This window comes from Urtica dioica, chromosome 12 (genome assembly GCF_054948205.1).
Source record: "Urtica dioica subsp. dioica isolate 48M chromosome 12, U.dioica_male_clone48M_v1_H2, whole genome shotgun sequence".
Lineage (NCBI taxonomy): Eukaryota > Viridiplantae > Streptophyta > Magnoliopsida > Rosales > Urticaceae > Urtica > Urtica dioica.
The window spans coordinates 8,382,573-8,406,143 of record NC_142767.1 but is presented as its reverse complement, the minus strand read 5'-3'; the positions used below and the strand labels follow the sequence as shown (position 1 = coordinate 8,406,143).

Here is a 23,571-nt window from a genome sequence, read left to right as displayed (position 1 = left end):
CTTCTCCCGATGATCAATAACACGTCAATGCAACACACGATCTCACATTTAGTACGACGGTACTAAAACTGTGACTTGTTTTAGGCTTGTTGTCGATGAAGGTATCTGAACCAGTAGAGAGACAATCAAAGAACTATGGTGCCGTGTATATGCCAAACAAAGAACCAAAACCACCAACACTAAATACAAACCCTTGGTTCTGAATCCTACGCGGAAAGTCAAATCAATCGGATCCACCAAATCCGTGATTATGATTCCACGAAAATCGGGTAACTAACTAAAACAATTAGTTACTTGATTTCACGTGAGGAAAAAATGCAGCCGCCCTGACCTTAAATTGCTTGAAGCAGTGGCGGATCCAAACTCGGAAGGAACGGGGGCCAAAACTGAATTTAGGCTGAAAAAAATAATAATAAAAATAAAAATAAAAATTAGGCCCGAATTTTTTTTTTTTTGGGGGGGGCGCAGGCTTTTTGGGGGGGAGGGGGGCCAGGCCTCTTAAGGCCACCACCTGGGTCCGCCCCTTACTTGAAGAACTTGTTGACACTATTGCTTGAACAACTCGGTCACAATTTATTACAACCCAAAATGAAAAAACATTCAATAAAAAATACTCTCTTTTTGCCGCAAAAAGGACAAGATAATGAAATATATAAGTTTGGATTAAGAGTAAGAAAAATAAAATTACAAAAATGAAAAAAAAAATATATATATATATATATATTTACAAATTTCTTCTTGAGCAGCGGAATGAACCACGATCTTCAATCTTCTTCTTCTTCTTCATCGTCAGCAGCAGGATTTTGAACAGAGTCTTCAACCGGGTACTTGATATCTCTGATCAATCGGGGTACTTGATATCTCTCTGATCAATCGTGATCTTTTAATTGCTTTTTTTTTTCCATGCATGTTCATATTCTAACTCGCTTTAAAGTTTAATAAAGACCTACACACATATATGCCGAAAGAAATCATGATGGAGTCTCAAATGATGTCTTATCCAAACGTAATTATATTAACCAGCGCCTTTAATGTATCAGTTCGAGAGATTATTTGACTTAAACTTAGCATGGTCAGTTACTCTCTCTTTTCAACACCTCAAAATGCAGATCTCATCATAAAAGATTAAACCAATTAGACTTCGTGTTAGGTTTAGATTCTTTTCTCTCTCACTTTTTTCCCTTCTCTTGCGAATACACAGTAGCTCAAGAAAGTGGAGAAGATAAGAAAAAAGAAAAGAAAAAAAGATGTGATTTGAAACCCCTTTGATGATTCTTTTCTCCTCGGGCATCGCATCTTTTTTGTTTGGAAGCAAAAACCAAATCAAATCTATTTGGTTTATAAAAATAAAATAAAAATAAAAATATAAAAACAAAACAAAACTCTTCCTCTTACTTTCTTTCTTGCGCCGCCCTCGTCTTCATGAAAAGCAGAGAAAAGTTTATAAACAAAGTGGGACCCACAAAATAGCTTTAATTAATTAAGAAGGCAATTATAAGATCGTGAATTCGTGATTTTCATGTTAGGTGGACCGTGGACCGTGGACCGAACCAATGAGAGAGCGTAGCTTCTTTTAATCCCATGCAGAAGCATCCTATACGTCCTTGGGTAAACGTGTCATGCTTGAACGTCTTTTAACTAGGGATGGCAATTTGGTCCGGACACGAAACACGAAACGGTTACAACACGATTTAAAGCTGATTTAGATCTCAATAAATGGGTCGGTTCTTAATTGGGTCGAATACGGTAACACGATTAAATAATGAGTCAAAACGACACGATTACGATAACACGATAAAAATCCGATTAACACGATTATTAAATGGTCGACACGAAACACGATTACGACCCGCACGAATATGACCCAATTAAAACGATTACGAGTAATAGCACGATTACGATCCAGTTAAACACGATTAATATTATGTATGTAAAATTATTAATTTAAAACTATAAACATAAAATCAATATTCAATTAGTTGTTTTCAATTACTGATTTAACTAGTATGCCAAATGGGTGTTCTCATAATGACAATTTACAATCACAATAACAATAGTCTCGTAATAACATATCGTATTCCATTTTATTCGGTTTCAATTAAATTCAATTTATTTCGGATAATTACAATTCACATACACAATAACAATAATCTCATAATAACGTTTTGTATTCAATTTTATTTGATTTCAATTCAATTCATATCGAACAACCACAATTCACAATCACAATTACAATAGTCTCATAATAACGTATCGTATTCAATTTTATTTGATTTTAATTCAATTAAATTCATATCGAACAATTACAATTTACAATCCCAATATCAATCATCTCATATTAACGTTTTGTATTCAATTTGATTTGATTTCAATTCAATTCATATCGAACAACCACAATTCACAATCACAATAACATGAGTCTCATAATAACGTATCGTATTCAATTTTATTTGATTTAAATTCAATTCATATCGAACAACCACAATTCACAATCACAATAACAATAGTCTCATAATAACTTATCGTATTCAATTTTATTTTATTTCAATTCAATTAAATTCGTATCGAACAATTACAATTCACAATCCCAATATCAATTGTCAAATAATAACGTATCATATTCAATTTTATTTAATTTCAATACAATTCATATCGAACATCCACAATTCACAATCACAATAACAATAGTCACATAATAACATATCATATTCAATTTTATTTTATTTCCATTCAATTCATATCGAACAATCACAATTCACAATTCACAATATCAATAGTTTAATATTAACGTATCATATTCAATTTTATTAGATTTCAATTAAATTCAATTCAATTCATATAGAACAATCACAATTCACATAGTTTCATAATAACATATCATATTCACTTTTATTTTATTTCAATTCAATTCGTATTGAACAATCGCAGACAATAGTCTCACAATAACATATCATATTCAATTTTATTTGTTTTCGATTAAATTCATATCGAACAATCATATAATTCACAATTCACATATACACTAACAATAGTCTCATAATAACGTTACGTATTCAATTTTATTTTATTATTCGATATTTAATTCAATTAAATATCGAACAATCACAATTCAAAATTCAAATTATCCTAGAAAATTTATTAATTCACTTTACATTACCAATGATATTTTTGTATGTAATTAACAAACTATTATTATTTCATATAATTATAAACTTTTATTATTATTTCATGTAATTATGAATTTTTATATTAATATTAAGATATTATATCCCTCCATAACATTCCCACCTTTTTTTTCCAATGAAATTCAATTTCAATCTAATATTTTTATTTTGTTTTACCTCTCTTTCCCTCTCCTTTTCAATTGATATTTGACTATTCTTTGTTTGAAAAAAAAAATAAACAATTAGGTCTGTGGCTCTGTGCAACTTGTCATTAAAATTTAAAAGTGATTATCATTAAAAGTCATTTCATCTATTTCATTGTACACGTTGCAGTTTGCAACATACTTTAAAAGGGAAAGATTAAATGTAAAGTAATATATATAATAATTTGTCTCGGAGAAAGCTCAATATCACTGAGATACGGTCCCACTGCGTCCATGTCTTCATCCTTATCTTCTAACTCTAAGACTTACTTTGTCTCAGAGAGGCTTTAATAAATAAAATAAAATAAAATAAAAACCCAGCGATTGGCAGAGAGAAACCGAGAGAGAAGGTTGAGATTGGAGGTTGCCGGAGCTGAGCGCGAGTGGAGGTTCGCCGGAGCCGAGCGCGAGTGGAGGTTCGCCGGAGCCGAGCGCGAGTGGAGGTTCGCCGGAGCCGAGCGCGAGTGGAGTTTCGTCGGAGCTGAGCGCGAATGGAGGTTCGCCGGAGCCGAGCGCGAGTGGAGTTTCGTCGGAGCTGCGCGCGAGTGGACGTGCTACACATTATCGCCGGAGACAGGTTCTTCTTCGTTTGCTACGTCATTCTTCGCCAGATTCGTAGTCATTGTTCGTTGCCTCATTTATTCTCTCAATCTCAAGGTAAATTTGATTTTAGAACGCTCGTTGTTGTGGTTGTATGAATCCGATTTTAGAAATCTCTTTGTGATTGTTTGAATCTGAATTTCGAACACTCTTTGTGGCTGTTCCCCTTGCGATTTTAGAGTTCCGAATTTAAATCTTGTTATTGGTGATTTTTAATTCGATTTTAGAACATGGTTTATGATTGTTTTGAACTGATTCTGTGTGGTTGTTTATGTGATTGGAATTGAATAAATGAATATGTATCATTTTGTTTATTTTATCTGTCACTTATGGAATTGATTGAATCTGTGTTGAACTTCTGTTTTTGGTGTTTTTTTATAGGCTATAAATGGATTGTGATTCTGAATCCGTTGAACAGACCGTCGATGTATCTATTGAAGAAGTTAGTGCAAAAACAAAAAGGACGAAAACCTCTGATGTGTGGAATTATTTTGTTGAACTTCCCATTGGAGTTTATGGTAATTTTATTTTCCTATGGCTATTATATTTTTGCTAATTTTATTTTATTTTGGAGTTTTGACTAATTTTATAATTCATCGCAATTAATTGAGTCCGAATGTCTAAACACGATTAAAACAAGATTAAATAATCCATTTAACACGACTATTTAATGGTTTAATTTAAACGGTTATGGATCTGTAAAAAAATAAATGGTCGGATTTGGATCTAGACTTCAAACACGATTAATAAATGGTCGGATTTGATTCTAACAATTATTTATGCAAACACGATTAACACGACACGATTACGACACGAACACGAAATTGCCATCCCTACTTTTAACCCCACTCCTTTAGAATAATCCAAAGTTAATAAATAAAAAAATAAAGTTAAAAGTCGATGATCTTGTTGTCGGAAAAATATCAATAATATATTTCATGTTTAATTGAAATACAAGATTTATCCGTTAGATTTTTAGAAATATCAGACATATATATTTAGTTTAATACAGATGACATATATTTTCCCTAAAAACTGTTATATTATAAATATCACAATTTTTGTTTATTTTTTTACAAAATTATAATTTAAAATCTCCAAAATACCTTTAATAGAATAAATTTTTATTTATTATTTTATTAAAAAAAATCAAAATCTATCTTTATAGAAAAAAAAAATCCTTAACTTTTTATAAAGAAATTTTTTAATTTATTTTTTTTTATGTAGCATACAAACTAAAAATAAGGACCTACACACATATATCAATCGTGATCTTTTAATTGCATTTTTTTTTTGTCATGCATGTTCATATTTTAACTCGCTTTAAAGTTTAATACAGACCTACACAGATATATGCCGAAAGAAATCATGATGGAGTCTCAAATGATGTCTTATCCAAACGGACCAAACGTAAGTATATTAACCAGCGCCTTTATTTGACTTAAACTTAGCATGGTCAGTTACTCTCTCGTTTCAACACCTCAAAATGCAGATCTCATCATAAAAGATTAAACCAATTAGACTTCGTGTTAGGTTTAGATTCTTTTCTCTCTCACTTTTTTCCCTTCTCTTGCGAATACACAGTAGCTCAAGAAAGTGGAGAAGATAAGAAAGAAGAGAAGAAAAGAAAAAAAGATGTGATTTGAAACCCTTTTGATTATTCTTTTCTCCTCGAGCATCGCATCGTTTTTGTTTGGAAGCAAAAACCAAATCAAATCTATTTGGTTTATAAAAATAAAATAAAAATAAAAATAAAAATAAAAATATAAAAACAAAACAAAACTCTTCCTTTTACTTTCTTTCTTTCGCTCGTCTTCGTGAAAAGCAGAGAAAAGTTTATGAACAAAGTGGGACCCACAAAATAGCTTTAATTAATTAAGAAGGCAATTATAAGATCGTGAATTCGTGATTTTCATGTTAGGTGGACCGTGGACCGTGGACCGAACCAATGAGAGAGCGTAGCTTCTTTTAATCCCATGCAGAAGCATCCTATACGTCCTTGGGTAAACGTGTCATGCTTGAACGTCTTTTAACCGCACTCCTTTAGAATAATCCAAAGTTAATAAATAAAAAAATAAAATTAAAAGTCGATGATCTTGTTGTCAATCTATTATGCAAAAATATCAATAATATCTTTCGTGTTTGATTGAAATACGAAATTTATTCGTTTGATTTTTAGAAATATCAGATATATCAATTCAGTTTAATACAAATGACATATATTTTTCCTAAAAAAATGTTATATTATAAATATCACTATTTTTGTTTATTTTTTATAAAATTATAATTTGAACTCTCCAAAATACCCTTAATAGAATAAATATTTATTTACTATTTTATTAAAAAAAATCAAAATCTATCTTTATAGAAAAAAAAAATCCTTAACTTTTTATAAATAAATTTTTTAATTTAATTTTTTTTATATAGCATACAAAATAAAAATAAGGACCTAAACACATATATCAATCGTGATCTTTTAATTGCTTTTTTTTTTTTTGTCATGCATGTTCATATTTTAACTCGCTTTAAAGTTTAATACAGACCTACACAGATATATGCCGAAAGAAATCATGATGGAGTCTCAAATGAGTCTTATCCAAACGTAATTATATTAACCAGCGCCTTTAATGTATCAGTTCGAGAGATTATTTGACTTAAACTTAGCATGGTCAGTTATTCTCGCTTTTCAACACCACAAAAAGCAGATCTCATCATAAAAGATGAAACCAATTAGGCTTCGTGTCAGGTATTAGATTCTTTTCTCTCTCACTTTTTTCCCTTCTCTTGCGAATACACAGTAGATAAGAAAGAAGAAAGTGAAGAAGATAAGAAAGAAGAAAAGAAAAGAAAAAAAGACGTGATTTGAAACCCCTTTGATTATTCTTTTCTCCTCGGGCATCGCATCTTTTTTTGTTTGGAAGCAAAAACCAAATCAAATCTATTTGGTTTATAAAAAAAATTATAAAATATAAAATATAAAAACAAAACAAAAATCTTCCTTTTACTTTCTTTCTTTCGCTCGTCTTCATGAAAAGCGGAGAAAAGTTTATAAACGAAGTGGGACCCACAAAATAACTTTAATTAATTAAGAAGGCAATTATAAGATCATGAATTCGTGATTTTCTTGTTAGTTGGACGGTGGACCGAACCAATGAGAGAGCGTTGCTTCTTTTAATCCCATGCAGAAGCATCCTATACTTCCTTGGGTAAACGTGTCATGCTCGAACGTCAACGTCTTTTAACCCCACTCATCCAAAGCTAATAAATAAAAAAATAAAATTAAAAGCCGACGATCTTTTGGTCAATCTATTATGCAAAAATATACAGAGTATCTCTCGTGTTTAATCGAAATGACATATCTCTTCAATTTAATATAAATGATATATACATCCCCTAAAAAAATATTATATTACAAATATCATCATTTTCGTTTATTTTTTTATAAAATTATAATTTGAACTCCCCAAAATATCCTTAATAGAATAAATATTTATTTACTATTTTATTAAAAAAATCAAAATCTTTCTTTATAAAAAAAAATCTTTAACCTTTTATAAAGAAATTTTTTAATTTGATTTTTTTATATAGAATAAAAAATAAAAAAAATATTTCATTCAGGGTATTTTAGAGAGTTCAAATTATTTTTTTGTAAAAAATAAACAAAAATTGTGATATTTGTAAAATTACAGTTTTTATGAGAGATATATGTCATTTATATAACTGAAGGGATATGTCTGATATTTCTAAATTGAATGAATAAATCTCATATTTTGATTAAACACGAGAGATACTCTTGATATTTTTCCATCTATTATCAATATCATAGTATAAAGTATAATAATCTTGTCATCCTCTTATTCGTCATACCTGTGATCTCAGCAGTCTTGAACTTCACCTCTGCTTCTAGTTGGCTGAAAATCTTTACATGAAGTATCTCACTCCGTTATTATCTCACTTCGATACATATCCGCAGGGGCTATACCAAGGTTACAAAACTCTACTAAAGCACATAACCCCCGAAGAGAATTCCACTCAATGGGTGAAATACCTGCAATGGAACTACCAAGAAGGGGCAAAAAAAACTATAAGTAGATACACTTCCCCACCTTGTTCTCTAATGGCGGTCATTCTCGAAAGATGTGACACCTTGGTCCAGCGGGTTTGTAGATTGCCTAAAATAAAAACACTTATTTGTGCACGGAAAAACAAATTCTAGTCGGCGAAGACGAGGGTTTTTGTATGAATTCCGAAAGGGAACTCGGGATTGATTCAGAGAGATGCTCTGTACGAGATGCTTGAATCGGAGATCGACCTTTCTCTGACTATGCCTTGCTTGATGATGATATTGTAATCGGTGACGAGCTTCCGTTCAATCATGAACTCAAGAATCTCATTCCACGAAAGCCGGCTCGAAATATTGGATCTTAGGTTCCAACGTAACTTTTCCTTTTGGAGCTAACGTAACAAACTACGCGAGCCTCCCGACGAAGCCAACATAAATCCTATGTCCACAGCTTCAGCAGCACTGAAGTCGGGCTTGGTATAGATGTGGAATGTGAGGTCTTGTCAGGAATCAAAATTCATTTGGGTTTAAAACCTTACCATCTTCGTATTATTCATCTATTGCTTCTTATGAATATCCGACATATAGCAAGACATTAAATCTAAAACAATGAAGGATGAAGAGAGAGAAGATGCACTGATAGTCTGAGAAGTTGATGGAACATCTTCTTGAACAAGTGAAGCAGTTTGCTCCCCATCAATGACATTATTGTGCTTCCCGGAGAACAACTTAGGATCAGCGGTCATCAACATGACATTAATGGACAACTCATATCCAGGTGCCAAAAGCCAAGAGTCATGTCTCGTCACCAGATCATAAATGAGCGAAGGAAAACCTATAGGCTGGTTTACCATGCCAGAATCACCATGAGAAGCAATATGAGAGAAGATGAGTTCTCCAATGCTGATCGGCTGTTTGTTCCCGATAGGAAAAGCAGCTGAGCCATAGGCTTAGAAAGAGATCCCCTATGACGATTAGGGTACCAATTTTTGTTAGCAATCCCATAGAGGAAAGAGTACTTCATGCTGAGATCGGTTGAGGACATGTTGTTCTCAATCCAACTAGTCTTCTTTCCAGCGGCGAGGCATAAGGCTATCTTGTTGAAGTCAGATTCTAGTTCAACAAGATATTCGACCAACAAGTTGCAGTACTCGTTGTTAACATGAGAGTGATCCGCACCTTCTTACCTCTTAGCATAACTTCTCCAAAGAAAGGACTTGCAGAGTTTCCAAAGTCCTTAGTGAGGTTCGCTATAACCTCTCTCACAAGATGAACATTAAACTTGTTAGATGAAGTAATAGCGGAGAACAAATGTACCTCTTTCAGTAGAGAAATGATTTGATGGACTGTGTACTTTGCTTAATCAATTCTCTTCTTGTGAATAACTGAACGCTTCATGACAATATCTCATTTGCCTGCATGTGCTTGGGAAGAATCTTCCACACTCCTTTGACTCTGGAAGAATCTCCTACACCCCACGACATGTTCTTCTTCTTCTGAATGACCTCCTTGGCTGGGCTGGGTTTAGATGGAGCAGCAATCCTCCGAGTGTTTCTCTTAGGAGACTTAGCTTCCAGAGAGGCTACTAAGGTTGCTCTTGCAGCATGATCATCTTGGGAAGTTGGTGGAGCATCTTCTCGAACTTCTTCTTGCACAACTTCAAGAACTTCTCTACTCTTCTTCTCTTTATTGGCAACAACTTTCTTCTTTTTTTGAGGGTAGTCCTTCTTCATCTTGTGAGGCTCTTCAGATTCAGTGGCCTAATCATCCTCAGAGATTCTAGTCGTCTCTTCAAAAACTCCCTTGGCCTTCCTCTTCTTGGTCTTCTTCTTCGGCACATGATGAGTAGACTCAAGCTCCTCAGTGGGAACCACATCTTCACCTTCTTCAGGAGTCAATTTGGAAGGACCCTCTTCTTCAGCATCATGTCCTTCAGTGACAGGTTCAGTGAGTGCCTCATCTCTCAACATTGGACTTCTCAAGTAGTTCAGGAGCTTGTTCAACCTTCTTCTTCTTCGTCTTCCCAGTTTTCCTCTTCTTCAAGTTCTTCAGCACAGTAGTCAATGTTGGGTCTAAGGCTTCCTCAGGGTTAGGGATTTCAGCAGTTACCTCCCAATGGTTGCATGTACCTGGATCAGTACCTTTGGAACTGTCTTAGAACCCACCACAGGTTCCATGATGCCATGGCTTAGACCTTAGACTCGTCGACGCTAAGGCCCTCGGAGGAGATGACGTAATCCAAGAACACGACTCAGTCGGTTAGAAAAAAGCATTTTCCTACGGCGGCGTAGAAAGAGTGGCTGCGAAAAACATTAAGAACCTCGCGAAGGTGGAGCAAATGAGCATCTGGAGTAGCGCTATAGATTAAAATATCATCGAAATAAACGACAACTAATTTACCGATAAATGGACAACAAATTCATCACGCGCATGAACGTGCTCGGTGCATTGGAGAGCCCAAATGGCATGAGAAGCCACTCATATAATCCTTCCCGAGTCTTAAAGGTTGTTTTCCACTCGTTGTCAGGACGAATGCGGATTTGATGATAACCGCTTTTCAAGTCCAATTTTCTAAAAACGCGAGCACCGCTTAATTGGTCGAGGAGGTCGTCGAGTCGAGGAATAGGAAATGGCAACGAACCGTAATCTTATTGATGGCTCGATTTTCAACGCACATGCGCCAAGTTTGGTCTTTCTTGGGGTGAGCAAAGTGGGAATCACGCACAGGCTCAAACTTTCTCGGATGTGCCCATTTTGGAGAAGCTCTTGCACTTGACACCGAAGTTCTTCGTGTTCGGTTGGGCTTATGCGGTAGTGGGCGCGGTTTGGTAACACCACTTCGGGTATCAAGTTGATGCGATGTTGAATGTCGCGGAGCGGCCGGAGCTCGGCAGGAATATCGGATGAGAACACATCGCCAAACTCATTGAGTAGGGGTAGTACGGTGGAAGGGACAGGGGCAATGTCAGAAATAGTGTTTCCGAGCAGCGCGTAGACAACTCTAGTTTTGGCCATTTTCGCCTCAACCTTGGGGCGGGAGAGCAGCGACATCGTCGGCCTTCGAGCAGGGGCTGTAGCGGGATTTGACGGGAGGAGCACGATTTATTTACCCCCAAAGTAGAAGCTATACGTGTTCGCGACGCCGTCGTGGATTCAGTGCCGATCAAATTGCCACGGTCGGCCCAAAAGCAAGTGGCAAGCATCCATTGCCACTACGTCGCACATAACTTTATCCTGGTTGGTCGTGCCGATAAAAAAATCCACCAAGGCTCGTTGGGAGACGATGACATCAGTGCCAGTTTTGAGCCACGTTAATTTATATGGCTTTGGGTGCTTTTCAGCTTCAATTCCGAGCTTCTTGATGAAGTCTTCGGTGATGACGTTTTTGCAACTACTCGAATCAATGACAAACCGATACACTTTATCGCCGAGGGTGCAAGACATTTGGAAAATATTGGTGCACTGCCAACCATCGTCTCGGTTCGGAGGGGTGAGAAAATTCTGGTGAAGAACGAGTGCATGAACAACGTCACCCACAACTTCCTCAATCTCCTCGGCGCTTCCCCCGCCATCATCGAAAATCGGGTGACCAAATAGTTTGTGTGTCTCGTCAGCGAGCAAACCGTGACGCCGATTTCGGGGGCAATTATTCGGGCGATGGCCCGGTTCGCCACAGCCAAAACATCATAGTCCGCCGCCCGCTACCGATGATGGAGTTGGAAGCGCACCATGAGGGGCTAGATTAGGCGCCGGAATTGCGCGCAGAGAAGTTGCTGGTGCATGATAGGGCTGTTGCACGATCGGTGGAGTCGGGTTATAAACGCGGCGCGATTGTTGTTTTACAATAGCGAGGGCACGTTGATGTGCTTCGGCTACCGTGACGGGATCAAACATGTTCAACAAGTCTTGGATTTGGACGCGTAAACCTCCGATGTAGCGAGAAACGATTTGATCCACCGTTTCGACAAATTTTTTCCAGGCGAGATGCCTAAAGAATTCCGCTGAATATTTGGCGACAGACTTCGTACCTTGGCGTAGATTCTACTGGCTTTGGTACAACGTACGGGCGTAATTATACGGAAAAAATGCGGATCTCATGTGCTTCTTCATTTTCTCCCATGTGGCGATCTTCGGCTTCCCGGTCCACGCTCGTTGCACTTTTGTTTGAGTCCACCACGCAGCCGCGCGGCCAAGTGACGAACTGAAATATAAGGATTGAGGGTGTTCGGAGTGAGATGGAATGGTGGTGATGGACTGAAATTAGGACTGGTTGCAATTTAGAGAGAGAGAGAGAGATCAAGTGACGAACTGAAAAATAAGGATTTTATATGTGTTATTAACCTAATAATAGTTTGTCATGCTCCGGGAAAGTGGGGTGTGATTATTGAATATAATTAAACACCAATAAACTATACATAACTATCGCACGGTGCATACTCAGTTATTTATTTTACAAGTCCAAAGATAAAAGAAAGAAAACTTGAAATAAACAAACTTTTACAAGCAAAAGCTTATTTATTGACCTGCTAGATAAACTAAACCGAGACTTCCAAAATACTTGACGACACTAAACTCCGAGGTCGTCCTAACCCTTCTTCTCGCTTCCTGATTATAAGAAAAATTTGACGAAAATAGAGATGAGCCTGAGGCCCAGTAGGTGATATAGTAATAGTTTGAGTAAAAAGATTTTTGAAAATAATACTATACTTTATAATAATAATATTCTTGTCACGTGTAAATCACCATACACGTACAAGTATAACGTTGCATAAATGTAAATTCCAGAAATGTAAATGACAGAAATTTAAATGTGTCTCTAAATACATCTAAACGTGTACTATTTCTTGAGCCGCCCTGCCAACTTAACCCGTGGCAGACCTCTGATCAGAGCTAGGTGCAGTCTCCGCACCGTATATGTGTGTATGAATCCGGCTTATCCAGGATATACGAAACGTTTTATTTCGTAAAAACGGGATATATGTATAATATCGATAATATTCTCAATTTCATAATCAGATCTCCCGATTCGAAATTCCCCCACATTTTAAAAAAGATTTTGGATTCCGTGGCACGTTCACGATCATTTTCATTTCGAAAATAATATATACTTGTGGCCAAACCATAAAATCTGGAAAGAAGGGTTATATTAACCTACCTCGAGAATAAGCATCTATATCGCTCGCCCACGAGACGTTCACTTGCTCTGTGAACCCGAACGTTCACTAACACCGAGAATCTAGACGCTCACTTACACCGTGAACCCTCTAAACGGCTCCCAACTTGATATCCTATTGCGATAAATAATAATGAGATTAGATTTTCAACGGAATCTACAAATTCGAGTTAACTAAACACAAAGCACATAAGCAACAATATGGTGGAAATTTCCAATTTCCCAACACTTAGCTCGGACCAAATAGAGAATCAATTTTCAAATCAATTCGAGTTTGGATTTCAATAATTAATTCAAACACGAGTCTCAAATTCACATTTCCATTTACACTTGTGAAATTCTTAGAAACTCGCTCAATAAATCAATAAATTCTCATATTCTCAACTTGTCAATAAATGTACAAATAAATCCAAACAGTCTATAATCAAAGAGATCTCCAACTTCTTTGATATTAAACTCGAGCCAAAATAGAGAGATTAGTCATCAATTTAAAATCTTCATATCATAGAGTTCCTATGCTTCCGTGTAGAAGCATCAACTCCGAATCCTGTGACACGAGATAAACCATGACTAATTTCAGCCTAGTAAAAAATTGAGACAATTCAATACAAAGCATAATTCCAAATTCAACGAGTATCGTTATCGAATCCCAATTTAATCAAATCACTCAACTATGTCAAACACGGAGTCACAAAAAAAAAGCACGAGAAGACGAGACGATATATATATATATATATATATATATATATATATATATATATATATATATATCAATTCGGCAAAACAGAGCAGACCCAAAGCAACTAGTCATATCATTTCACAATCACGGCACACGGCCAAAACAAAATTTCTCATGGCCAAAACAGCCTAAATATTTCTCATGGCCAAAACAGCCAAAATTTCAAAATATTCCAGAATCTCGTCGACCTTAAATATCCTTAATTTCCATTCTCGATTTATTCTCTTCCTTTTGAGAAACTTAGTTTGAGTCGTTACATTTATCTTAAAATTGTGAGTCGTTACATAGTCGCGACAAGTCGGGGCCATCCAAATGTTCCCAAATAATAAGCAGTAAGTTAGTGTCGTGCGAATGAAATGTCAAAATTGGAAATAACTACAAAATGTCGCGGTTGTAACCTCAATTGTCACTCCTAAAAATTGTAGTTATTTTCGGTATTTGTTTTATTCTCTCTCTCTCTCTCTCTATATATATATATATATATATATATATATATCTGTGTTTCATTCTTCCCATTTTTTCTCTCGTTCAGTAAGGAGTGAATACAAGAAGGGAATTGATTTTTAAGTTTAAGTGTGGGTTTAAAATAACCCACACTTAACATTCCAGTGTCATCCCTTGCGCCGCAGTTCAAAGTCGTCTCACGCGACACTTACAAGGTCAACACATGAAGCCTTCTCCGGTTCCGAGTTTCGAGGCATGAAGTTCTGAGGCCAAATCTTTAAAGATCTTGCCTTACAAAGCTCTACCAAGACACGGTGTTTTGAGATCCCGCTTTCTTAGGCATGATGTTATGAACCTCGTCTTTTGAGATGCCTTACGAGGTCCACGCCTCACGAGACACGGTCTTTATGAGGCTCTCACTTTGAGGCACGGTTATCCGAGATATTCTACCAATAAGAGGAAACTGAATCCTTGAGATGAACTATGACTATCTCCAACAGTGAACTCTAAAACTCCATAAATGCAATTGAGGTGCCCCAATGGTAACTGTGAGTATAGAAATCGGCTTAACCCACTTCAAATAATCAAATTGGGCCTCAGGCCCAGAAAATAGAACTGACACGCTAGAAGGAGACTCAGCTCGCTCAAGGCCCAGCCCACCAACCCGCTGGATCGAAAACTCAGCCCGCCATTTGACTCTCAGCTAATTTTCAGGACGCTAAACCTTAACCTCACTTGCAGTCAGCCCAGAAGAATAGGTCAACTCCGATCTTCTCACTGCGACGACCTCAATCCATCCCGGATCACGTACCCCTTGAAGACCTCCAGGCCGACCACGTGTCCACCAGATCGAATTGCAACTCTGAATCCTGTATTTTCTGTTTGAAATTAAATAATAAAATTCATATCTCCCAAGAGATGACTTCATTCCGTGTTCGAATTGCAACTCTGAATCCTGTATTTTCTGTTTGAATCTATGATTTTGATGACTATCAACTGTCGATTTTTACCCATTTGCCTCTTTCTGTGTCACGATTAAGAGACTGTTGTTTATATTTTAATTTTAAAATAAATTACATATAATGAATAAATATAATTGGTGTTTACATATAAATATAAAAATATTAAGAAAATAGCCAACTTAAACGTTTGATATTGCTAAATAACCAACGTTTGGTAAATCTTAGGTAAATAGCCGTAAATAATGACATGGCATAATATATGGAGGTTGCTATTTATCTAATATTTACGTGTAAATACATGAAAATGACTATTTAATTAAGATTTATCAAACATTGGCTATTTAGCAATATCAAACATTTAAGTTTGATATTTTCTTAATTGCCCTATAAATATTATAGTCAACGGCAATGAAATGTCAATAAAAATTCAATAAAAAGAAGATTCGTTTATGTGGTTTCTATTTTAGAATATAATTTCGTTATTTTAGTTAAATAGAAGATATGGGATCGACTTTGAAAACAAAAAATTAAACTCGATATTTCACTAAAACACAAAATATATATGCGTCAGTTTATCTTATTTTTCACGCAACTTTGAAGATATGTAATTATTAATTACATATCATATCACACGACATGTCTGACAAAAAGCTATAAAAAGTTTATCGGACTCTTAAAATTCCACGTACACTTTTCTTTTCCCACGAACAACCTAAGGTCCTAAACTATGGCGAGTTCGGAAGTATAAGTATAACCAATATCGTGAGCTTACTCTACAAAAATAAAACGACCCGTGGAATCAAGTACTCCCAAGTCCCAACCAGTATCCCCAAATATGAGTGAACCAAGCTCTGAGACGAAGATCACGATCAAGCTGCTGATAGACACGAGCAGCGAGAAAGTCCTTTTCGCTGAAGCAGGCAAGGACTTCGCCGACTTCCTCTTCACTCTTTTGTCTCTTCCTGTCGGAACTGTGATCCGGTTGTTGTCCAGCAAGGGTATGGTGGGAACCATAGGAAAACTGTACGACAGCTTCAGAGACCTGAACGACACCTACATTCAACCCCAACTCAATAAGGACACTCTCTTGAAACCAACGTCGCCGGTAGCTTCTTCACAAGCGATCTTGTCGCTGACGAACGAAGACACATCGTCACAGTGTCCCAATGAGCTTTATTTTTGTCAAAGTTGTCACCGTTATGTATCTGATGACACTACTGTGCAATGCCCTAGTTGCCGTTATGAGATGAGCGGTTCGATGAAGTTTGTGGCTTCACCGAAGTCGAAACTCGGGTCGTCCGCAGAAGGAGGGTTTGTGAAGGGTGTTGTAACTTACATGGTGATGGATAATCTTGAAGTGAAACCAATGTCGACTATTTCGAGCATAACTATTCTCAATCACTTCCATGTCAAAGACGTGTGTTCTCTTCAGGAGAAGACGGTTTCTGTAGGCATGAATGAGGTAATCGTGTGTGTGTTTGTGTTCTTTGGTCGTTCATTTAATTTGAGGACGGCATCGTCAATGTGCAGGGATTGAAACTGTTGAAGTTGTCGTTGGAGACCCAATCTGTTCTGACTCAGGTTTTCTTGGGGTAGCGTGTGTTTACGAAGCTCAACCGTTGATCTAGTAGCTATGTAACTATGATATGCGCTGTGGACAGGTATTTATAGCTTGTGTGTTTTGCTTTTCCTTTTTGAACGGTTGCATTTGGTATGTACTTGTGTTAACGTTTGATTTTGGTACTTGAAAGTGACTAAGCTCTGCATTATCCGTATCCAGAATGTAATGTTAAGGTATTATATATGTTCGACTTTTGTGTCCCTTGGTCCAATGATCTGTTGTACTTCCACGTTTCAAATGTTCTTAAAATCAAGAAAGTTTGAGCAATCCTATATTCGTCTCAACTAACGTATATATAACGATGTGGTAGAATTTTGTAGGTGTATATAGAAATATCCTAAATTGTCGGTTTGATCAACACAAACCATCATATTTGGTTTACGCAGTTGAAAACTGCATCATTAATTTCTTCATTCATTCAACATATAAATACTTGTCAATCGAATGATTATATTTTAAATATTATTAGATTCGAGGGATTGAACAAGATGAATAGAGAATGAAAGAATTAATTCTCATAAATTTACTAGATCTGTTGTGATTTTTACTCGTCAATCTGAATCAGCCAGAGCATCATTCATATCATTCAGTGGCCATGTAAGTCTGTGGCACCTGTAAATAACAAGTAGTACTCACATAAGTGGTGGAGGACCCGGGTCTAGGGGAAGAAGAGCAGACAATATTTCTCGATGTTCTCAAAACCACTAAATCTTTAGTACGCTGGTATAAATAGTGTATACACTTATGAGACTATAGTGATTTGTTATTGACGTTATTAGCATGTTGATCATACGACACTATAATTTTGTTGTATGTGTATGAACTGAAGTTGATTTAATATTTTATTCAATTTGATTTTTTTAATAATATAAATAATAAATAAAATCAAATGATATTAATTATAAAAAATATACATATATTGAAAACTGCGATTTATAAGAGTAAATAAATATATTGAAATGTAGGATCATTTGGGTGAGATCACTTGTTCAAATGAGTTTTTACTGTGTACACTACATGGACATAGTTTGATTTGACGTGACATAAAAGGAGTTGATATGACACCCTATCAAAGTCATTAGGATGATCATATTTAAAATTGATCTAAATCTTTAAGTGGACTTGGACTTAAATGACATTATACTCGTCGCGAAGAACACGATTTCCAATGGAAGGGATCGTCTTTTCCACAAATTTGGTGACTCCGCGACCTAACGTCTAGAGAGACGCGAATCTTAGAATAATGAAGGCGTCACAAACGATGATGAGAGCTCGTTTGATAAGTTGGGGATTCAACGACGCAACGATCGGATGCGGAAGACTGATTGATAAGTCAGTTTTTTTTTAAATGATTGATAAGTCAGTTTTAACGCCACAATACTAGTCTTGATAAATTCGATAAAAGTTCATATAGAACTCAATAGATGATTCTCATATTTTTATTTATCAAAATCTGGATTCATTTTCATTAAAAATAAAGAAGTTTTTATAAGCATGAAACAACCCTTCATTCTAGGAATTAAAAGAAAGTTACATTTATAACACGCTATTACAATTAAACATAATCATAACACACTTAAGTACTTAAATTCAAGGATTAAAATTCGAGGAACTGGCCAGTTCTCGTCTGAAAACCGAAAAAGGGACAGGTCCCAGTACGGTTCTTAACAAAACTGGAGTTTACCTTAAAAAGCGGGGTTAACCAGACGAAAAATAGACCGGTTCCCGTAAAAAAAAATTGACTATCACTACAACAAATAATGACAACAGCCGTGACAAAAGTCGTGGTTGTTACCATGAAAGTCGTGGTAGTTGGTACTTCAGCTGCGACAACAACCACGACTTTTGTCATCGTCGTTGCTCCATTGTTGTTTATCAACAACCACGACTAGTCACAGCTATAATCAGTCACGACAAATCAGCCGCGACTAGTCGTGGCTGTTGTCGCGGTTGATTTTGGCCACGTTATATTGTCCGAAAAGCCTGTTTTCTCGTCATTTTTCCTGTCATTTTTAATATGTTTCAAATGTAAAAATAATTACAAATATAAAATCTTATAAACAAAAATAATATATATTGAATTCATATGATGAATTCGTGATCATACTAATAAAATGTCTCGTACTAATAAACTAAATACAATGTACTAAGAAACTAAAATAATAAATAACGTCTCGTGGCGCTAATAAACTAAAATATAACATACTATAAACCACTATTCATACTAAGTTCCAAAACAAACCGACAGTTCTCTTCTTAGCTCTCTTCCATGCTACAATAGGCGCACTCCCATAGGTAGATCCTCCTTCAGCTCGCAGTGGACGTGAAACCGAGGGCGGGGTCGTCTGTGCCGGAGGGGGTGCCTGAGATGGCTGAGTCCTCAGTGTCGGTGTGCTCTCCGAGCCTGGTTCTGCCTCAGGTGACCGTTGACGTGGCATTGGAGGCGGAGTCCTCTGTGCTGACGGAGATGCCTGAGCTGGCATGTCTGCTTGAGTAGGCTGTGTCTGAGTGCTACTAGTGGGATCAGCACCTAATTGCGTACACAAGTCTACAAAATCCTGAAGAATCGGAAGCGGAGCACCTGAATTCATCGTCTTGAATGCTGTCATGAGAGTACCAACGGCCCCAAATAGCGCTCGCGTCATCTAATCGGGCTCGCATGATGCTGATGGTGGTGCTGAAGATGATGATAATGCGGCATCGAGTCGTTCTGCATCGACCAGATCTCTGTGTGGCACAATTAGGCCTATCCTAGTAATATGATAACGTCTGACCCCTAGAGTAATACGCATCGCTTCCTACTGAAACGCCTTTTGGTCATTTGATCGACCCTCGTCCAACGTCTTATCACGTATCTCTTTGGAGAGCTGTATCACCTGATCATGTATAAAGAACAAGAAATAAAAAGTGAGAACCTACGTTGTTGTAGCAATGCCCTGTAAAAGAGACAGTCCATTGGCGGCCAATAGTCCTCTTATGCTTCCAATTTTTCGAGTTTCGCTTACTCTTCACCTACACACCAAAAAATAAGATAATAAATTTGTTAAAAATTATAATTAATAAAAAAATATATACTTCAAACAAATTTCACCTGAAACTCTTGAGACTCAAACAACTGTTGCACGCCACTAGTCGATATCCTCACAGTTGCTTGTCGCGGCTATCCTCGAGTAAAACAATTGTAGTTACCAATATTTATTGTAGTGTGTCTTTGGGCTGCCCAATCCGGTTCCCGCTGAAAAACCGTTAAAAAAATATGACTTCTAAGCCGGACAATCCTTGTGGGCCAAATACTACAACCGTCAGGCCCATTGCTATAGATGCAAGCTGATTCTTTGAAGCAAAGCACGCATAGTAATATATAGGTTATTTGATTTCTCCTAACTCCAATTCCGATTTGGGAATTTTATTCAAGTCATGACATCATGTATTGGATAAAACATGTGTCATGGGATGGAAAACTTATATACTAATAGTATTCCCAGAATCAACATGTTATTAGATTATTAATGATTAAAAGAATACATGGATCCATCTTGGTCGATCACCACTTGATGCGAAAAAACTTTGATGATCGGTGGTAAGACGAACACGAGCCGGGTGGTACGTGGTCTTCCTTTGCAAAATCACTTTATTCCTCCGACGAGAAAACTGAAGGCCTAACTCTCTATGGGAAGAGAATAGACTATTTGATTTGCATTGGGGACCATAACCAAATGTGAGCCTTTATATAATTTTCTAAGGAAACCCATAACTCCCTTAATTAATATTATATAATATCTACTCATTCATTCCATATCAATTACAAATATTTACCAATATTCATTTCAAAATAAACCACAAATTAATAGCTATCATAATTAGAGAAATATAACAACTCATTAAAAGGAAATAATTTCCTAACAATCTCCTACCTGAGCTGTATATATTTACAATAATTACGTTACCAAAATCTGAATGGGCGTTTCTGGATGCTATTTTTGGTTTTATTTTTCTTAAACAATCTGGTCCATCTCATGCATAAATATAGAACCAATGCAGCTTTAATCATATGAATGTTATGACCAAGCCACAATAATCACTATACCTACACATTTAATGACATAGATCAAATATGGATGAGTAGCATGAAAATAACGTGCAATATGACCTTAGGCATGTTCATTTTCAACTGGTCCTAATGTAGTCTTTAGTGAGGTTATTTCTTTATGCAATATAATATCGCAAGTTTTAGAATTCAGGACAATGATGAAAAATCAACTTTATTCTGCAAAGATCATCAATCAAAACATGAATACAGAACACATAGTACACAAAACAAACTCCCACTAAACCAAGGTATTATCTAGAATAACACCCATATGAGTAGTGTGCTCATGAAGCACCTTAGGCGTTAAACCTTTAGTCAATGGGTCTGCTAGCATAAAATCGGTTCCTATGTGTTCTATAGAAATTTGTCCGTCCTGAACTCTCTCCTTCACAACTAGAAACTTGATGTCGATGAACTTTGACTTCGTCGAACTACTCTTGTTGTTGGAGTAAAGAACCCCAGAATTGTTGTCACAATAAATCTTCAATCGCCTGTCAATGCCATCTACAACTCGCAATCTAGTGACAAAATTCCGCAGCCAAATTCCATGGTTGGATGCCTCGAAACAAGCTATGAACTCCGCTGCCATGGTTGAAGAAGCTACAAGTCTCTGTTTAGCAGACTTCCACGAAATAGCTCCTCCTGCCAACATAAAAACATAGCCTGATGTGGAGCACTTGCTATCTTGACATCCAGCAAAATCGGAATCAGAGAAACCTATGACCTCCAAACTCTCTGATTTCCTATAAGTGAGCATATAGTCTTTTGTTCGTCTTAGATAACGCATCACACGTTTTACTGCCTTCCAATGTTGCAAACCTGGATCACTCAAGTATCTACCAAGGACACCCACGATGAATGCAATGTCGGGACGATTGCAAACTTGAGCGTACATAAGACTCCCAACAATTGAGGCGTAAGGAATCTTTTGCATCTCATTTCTTTCAAGATCATTACTGGGACATTGTTTGAGACTGAATTTGTCTCCTTTAGATATAGGCGTATCTCCTGGTTTACAATCTTTCATGCCGAATCTGCTAAGCACTTTGTCAATATAGCTCTTTGTGACAATCCAAGAACACCTTGAGAACGATCTCTTAGTATCTTGATTCCTAATACAAAAGAAGCTTCACCAAGATCTTTCATTTCGAAATTCTTCGTCAGAAATTTCTTGGTCTCATGTAGCAAACTAATGTTACTACTAGCAAGCAGAATGTCGTCGACATATAAAACCAAGAAGTTGTATTTACTCCCACTGAACTTTTGGTATACATAATCATCAACAATATTTGCCTCGAAACCGTATGAAGTGATAACCTGATAAAACTTGAGATACCATTGCCAGGATGCTTGTTTAAGTCCGTAGATGGATTTTTTTAACTTGCAAACCATAGACTTTGGATTTCCTGACACAAAGTTTTCTGGATGAGTCATATAAATTGTCTCTTCAATGTCTCCATTGAGAAACGCAGTCTTTACATCCATCTGATGTAGCTCTAAATCAAAATGAGATACTAGTGCCATAATAGTCCTAAAAGAGTCTTTCGATGAAATCGGAGAGAAAGTCTCTTTATAGTCTATGCCTTCCTTTTGAGTAAAGCCTTTGGTGACCAGACGAGCCTTATACCTTTCAACATTACCCTTTGAATCCAACTTGGTTTTAAATATCCATTTACAACCAATTGGCTTCGCACCTTCAGGTAAGTCAATAAGATCCCAAACGTCATTGTCTTCCATTGATTTCATCTCATCTTTCATGGCATCGATCCACTGTTGAGATTTAGAAGAACGCATGGCTTGATGAAAGTTGATTGGATCATCTTCTGTCAGACCAATGTCATCCTCATGTTCCTGAAGAAAAACGATATAATAATCAGAAATCGCATTTCTTCTCTCTCTAGTGGATCTCCTTAATGGCACTTCTTGAGGTTATTGAGTTTGTTCTATGGGTGGGTCTTGAGGAAGAATCTCAATGTTGTCCTGGTTAGGGACAACGTTAGGAATGATATCTTCAACTATGTCTTGAACGGTAAGAGGTATAATATCTTGAATACCGATAGTTGAAGATTCTTCTTCAAAGACAACACTCCTATTATTTTCTTCTCCCCTAAACTCAATATCCTCAAGGAATCTGGCATTTCCCGTTTCGAAAAAAAATCTGGATGTGGGATTGTAAAACTTGAAACCACGTGAACGTTCGGTATAACCAACAAAATAACAGCTAACCGTTCTTGAGTCCAACTTGGCTTCATGTGGCCTATAAGGCCTAGCTTCAGCTGGACAACCCCAAATGTGTAAGTGCATGATGCTTGGTCTTTTGTTAGTCCAAAGCTCATAAGGGGTTTCGGTAACTGCTTTACTTGGTACCCGATTCAGGACATAAACCGCTGTCTTCAACGCTTCTCCCCAAAGAGTCTCTGGTAAGGAAGAATGACTAATCATACTCCTTACCATATCCTTAAGAGTTCGGTTTCGTCGCTCGGCAACACCATTCATGCTAGGTTTTCCTGGC

At 36.6% G+C, this 23,571-nt stretch overlaps 1 protein-coding gene across 1 annotated transcript; it reads left to right on the top strand.

Moving 5' to 3' along the window:
- The first annotated feature begins 16,037 nt into the window (after nucleotides 1-16,037).
- Nucleotides 16,038-17,173, top strand: LOC149378917 (uncharacterized). Its single transcript, XM_089603393.1, has 2 exons — nucleotides 16,038-16,810; nucleotides 16,879-17,173. The coding sequence occupies exons 1-2, from the start codon at nucleotides 16,184-16,186 to the stop codon at nucleotides 16,942-16,944; spliced, it is 693 nt and encodes a 230-aa protein (XP_089459519.1). The 5' UTR covers nucleotides 16,038-16,183; the 3' UTR covers nucleotides 16,945-17,173.
- The last annotated feature ends 6,398 nt before the right edge of the window (nucleotides 17,174-23,571 follow it).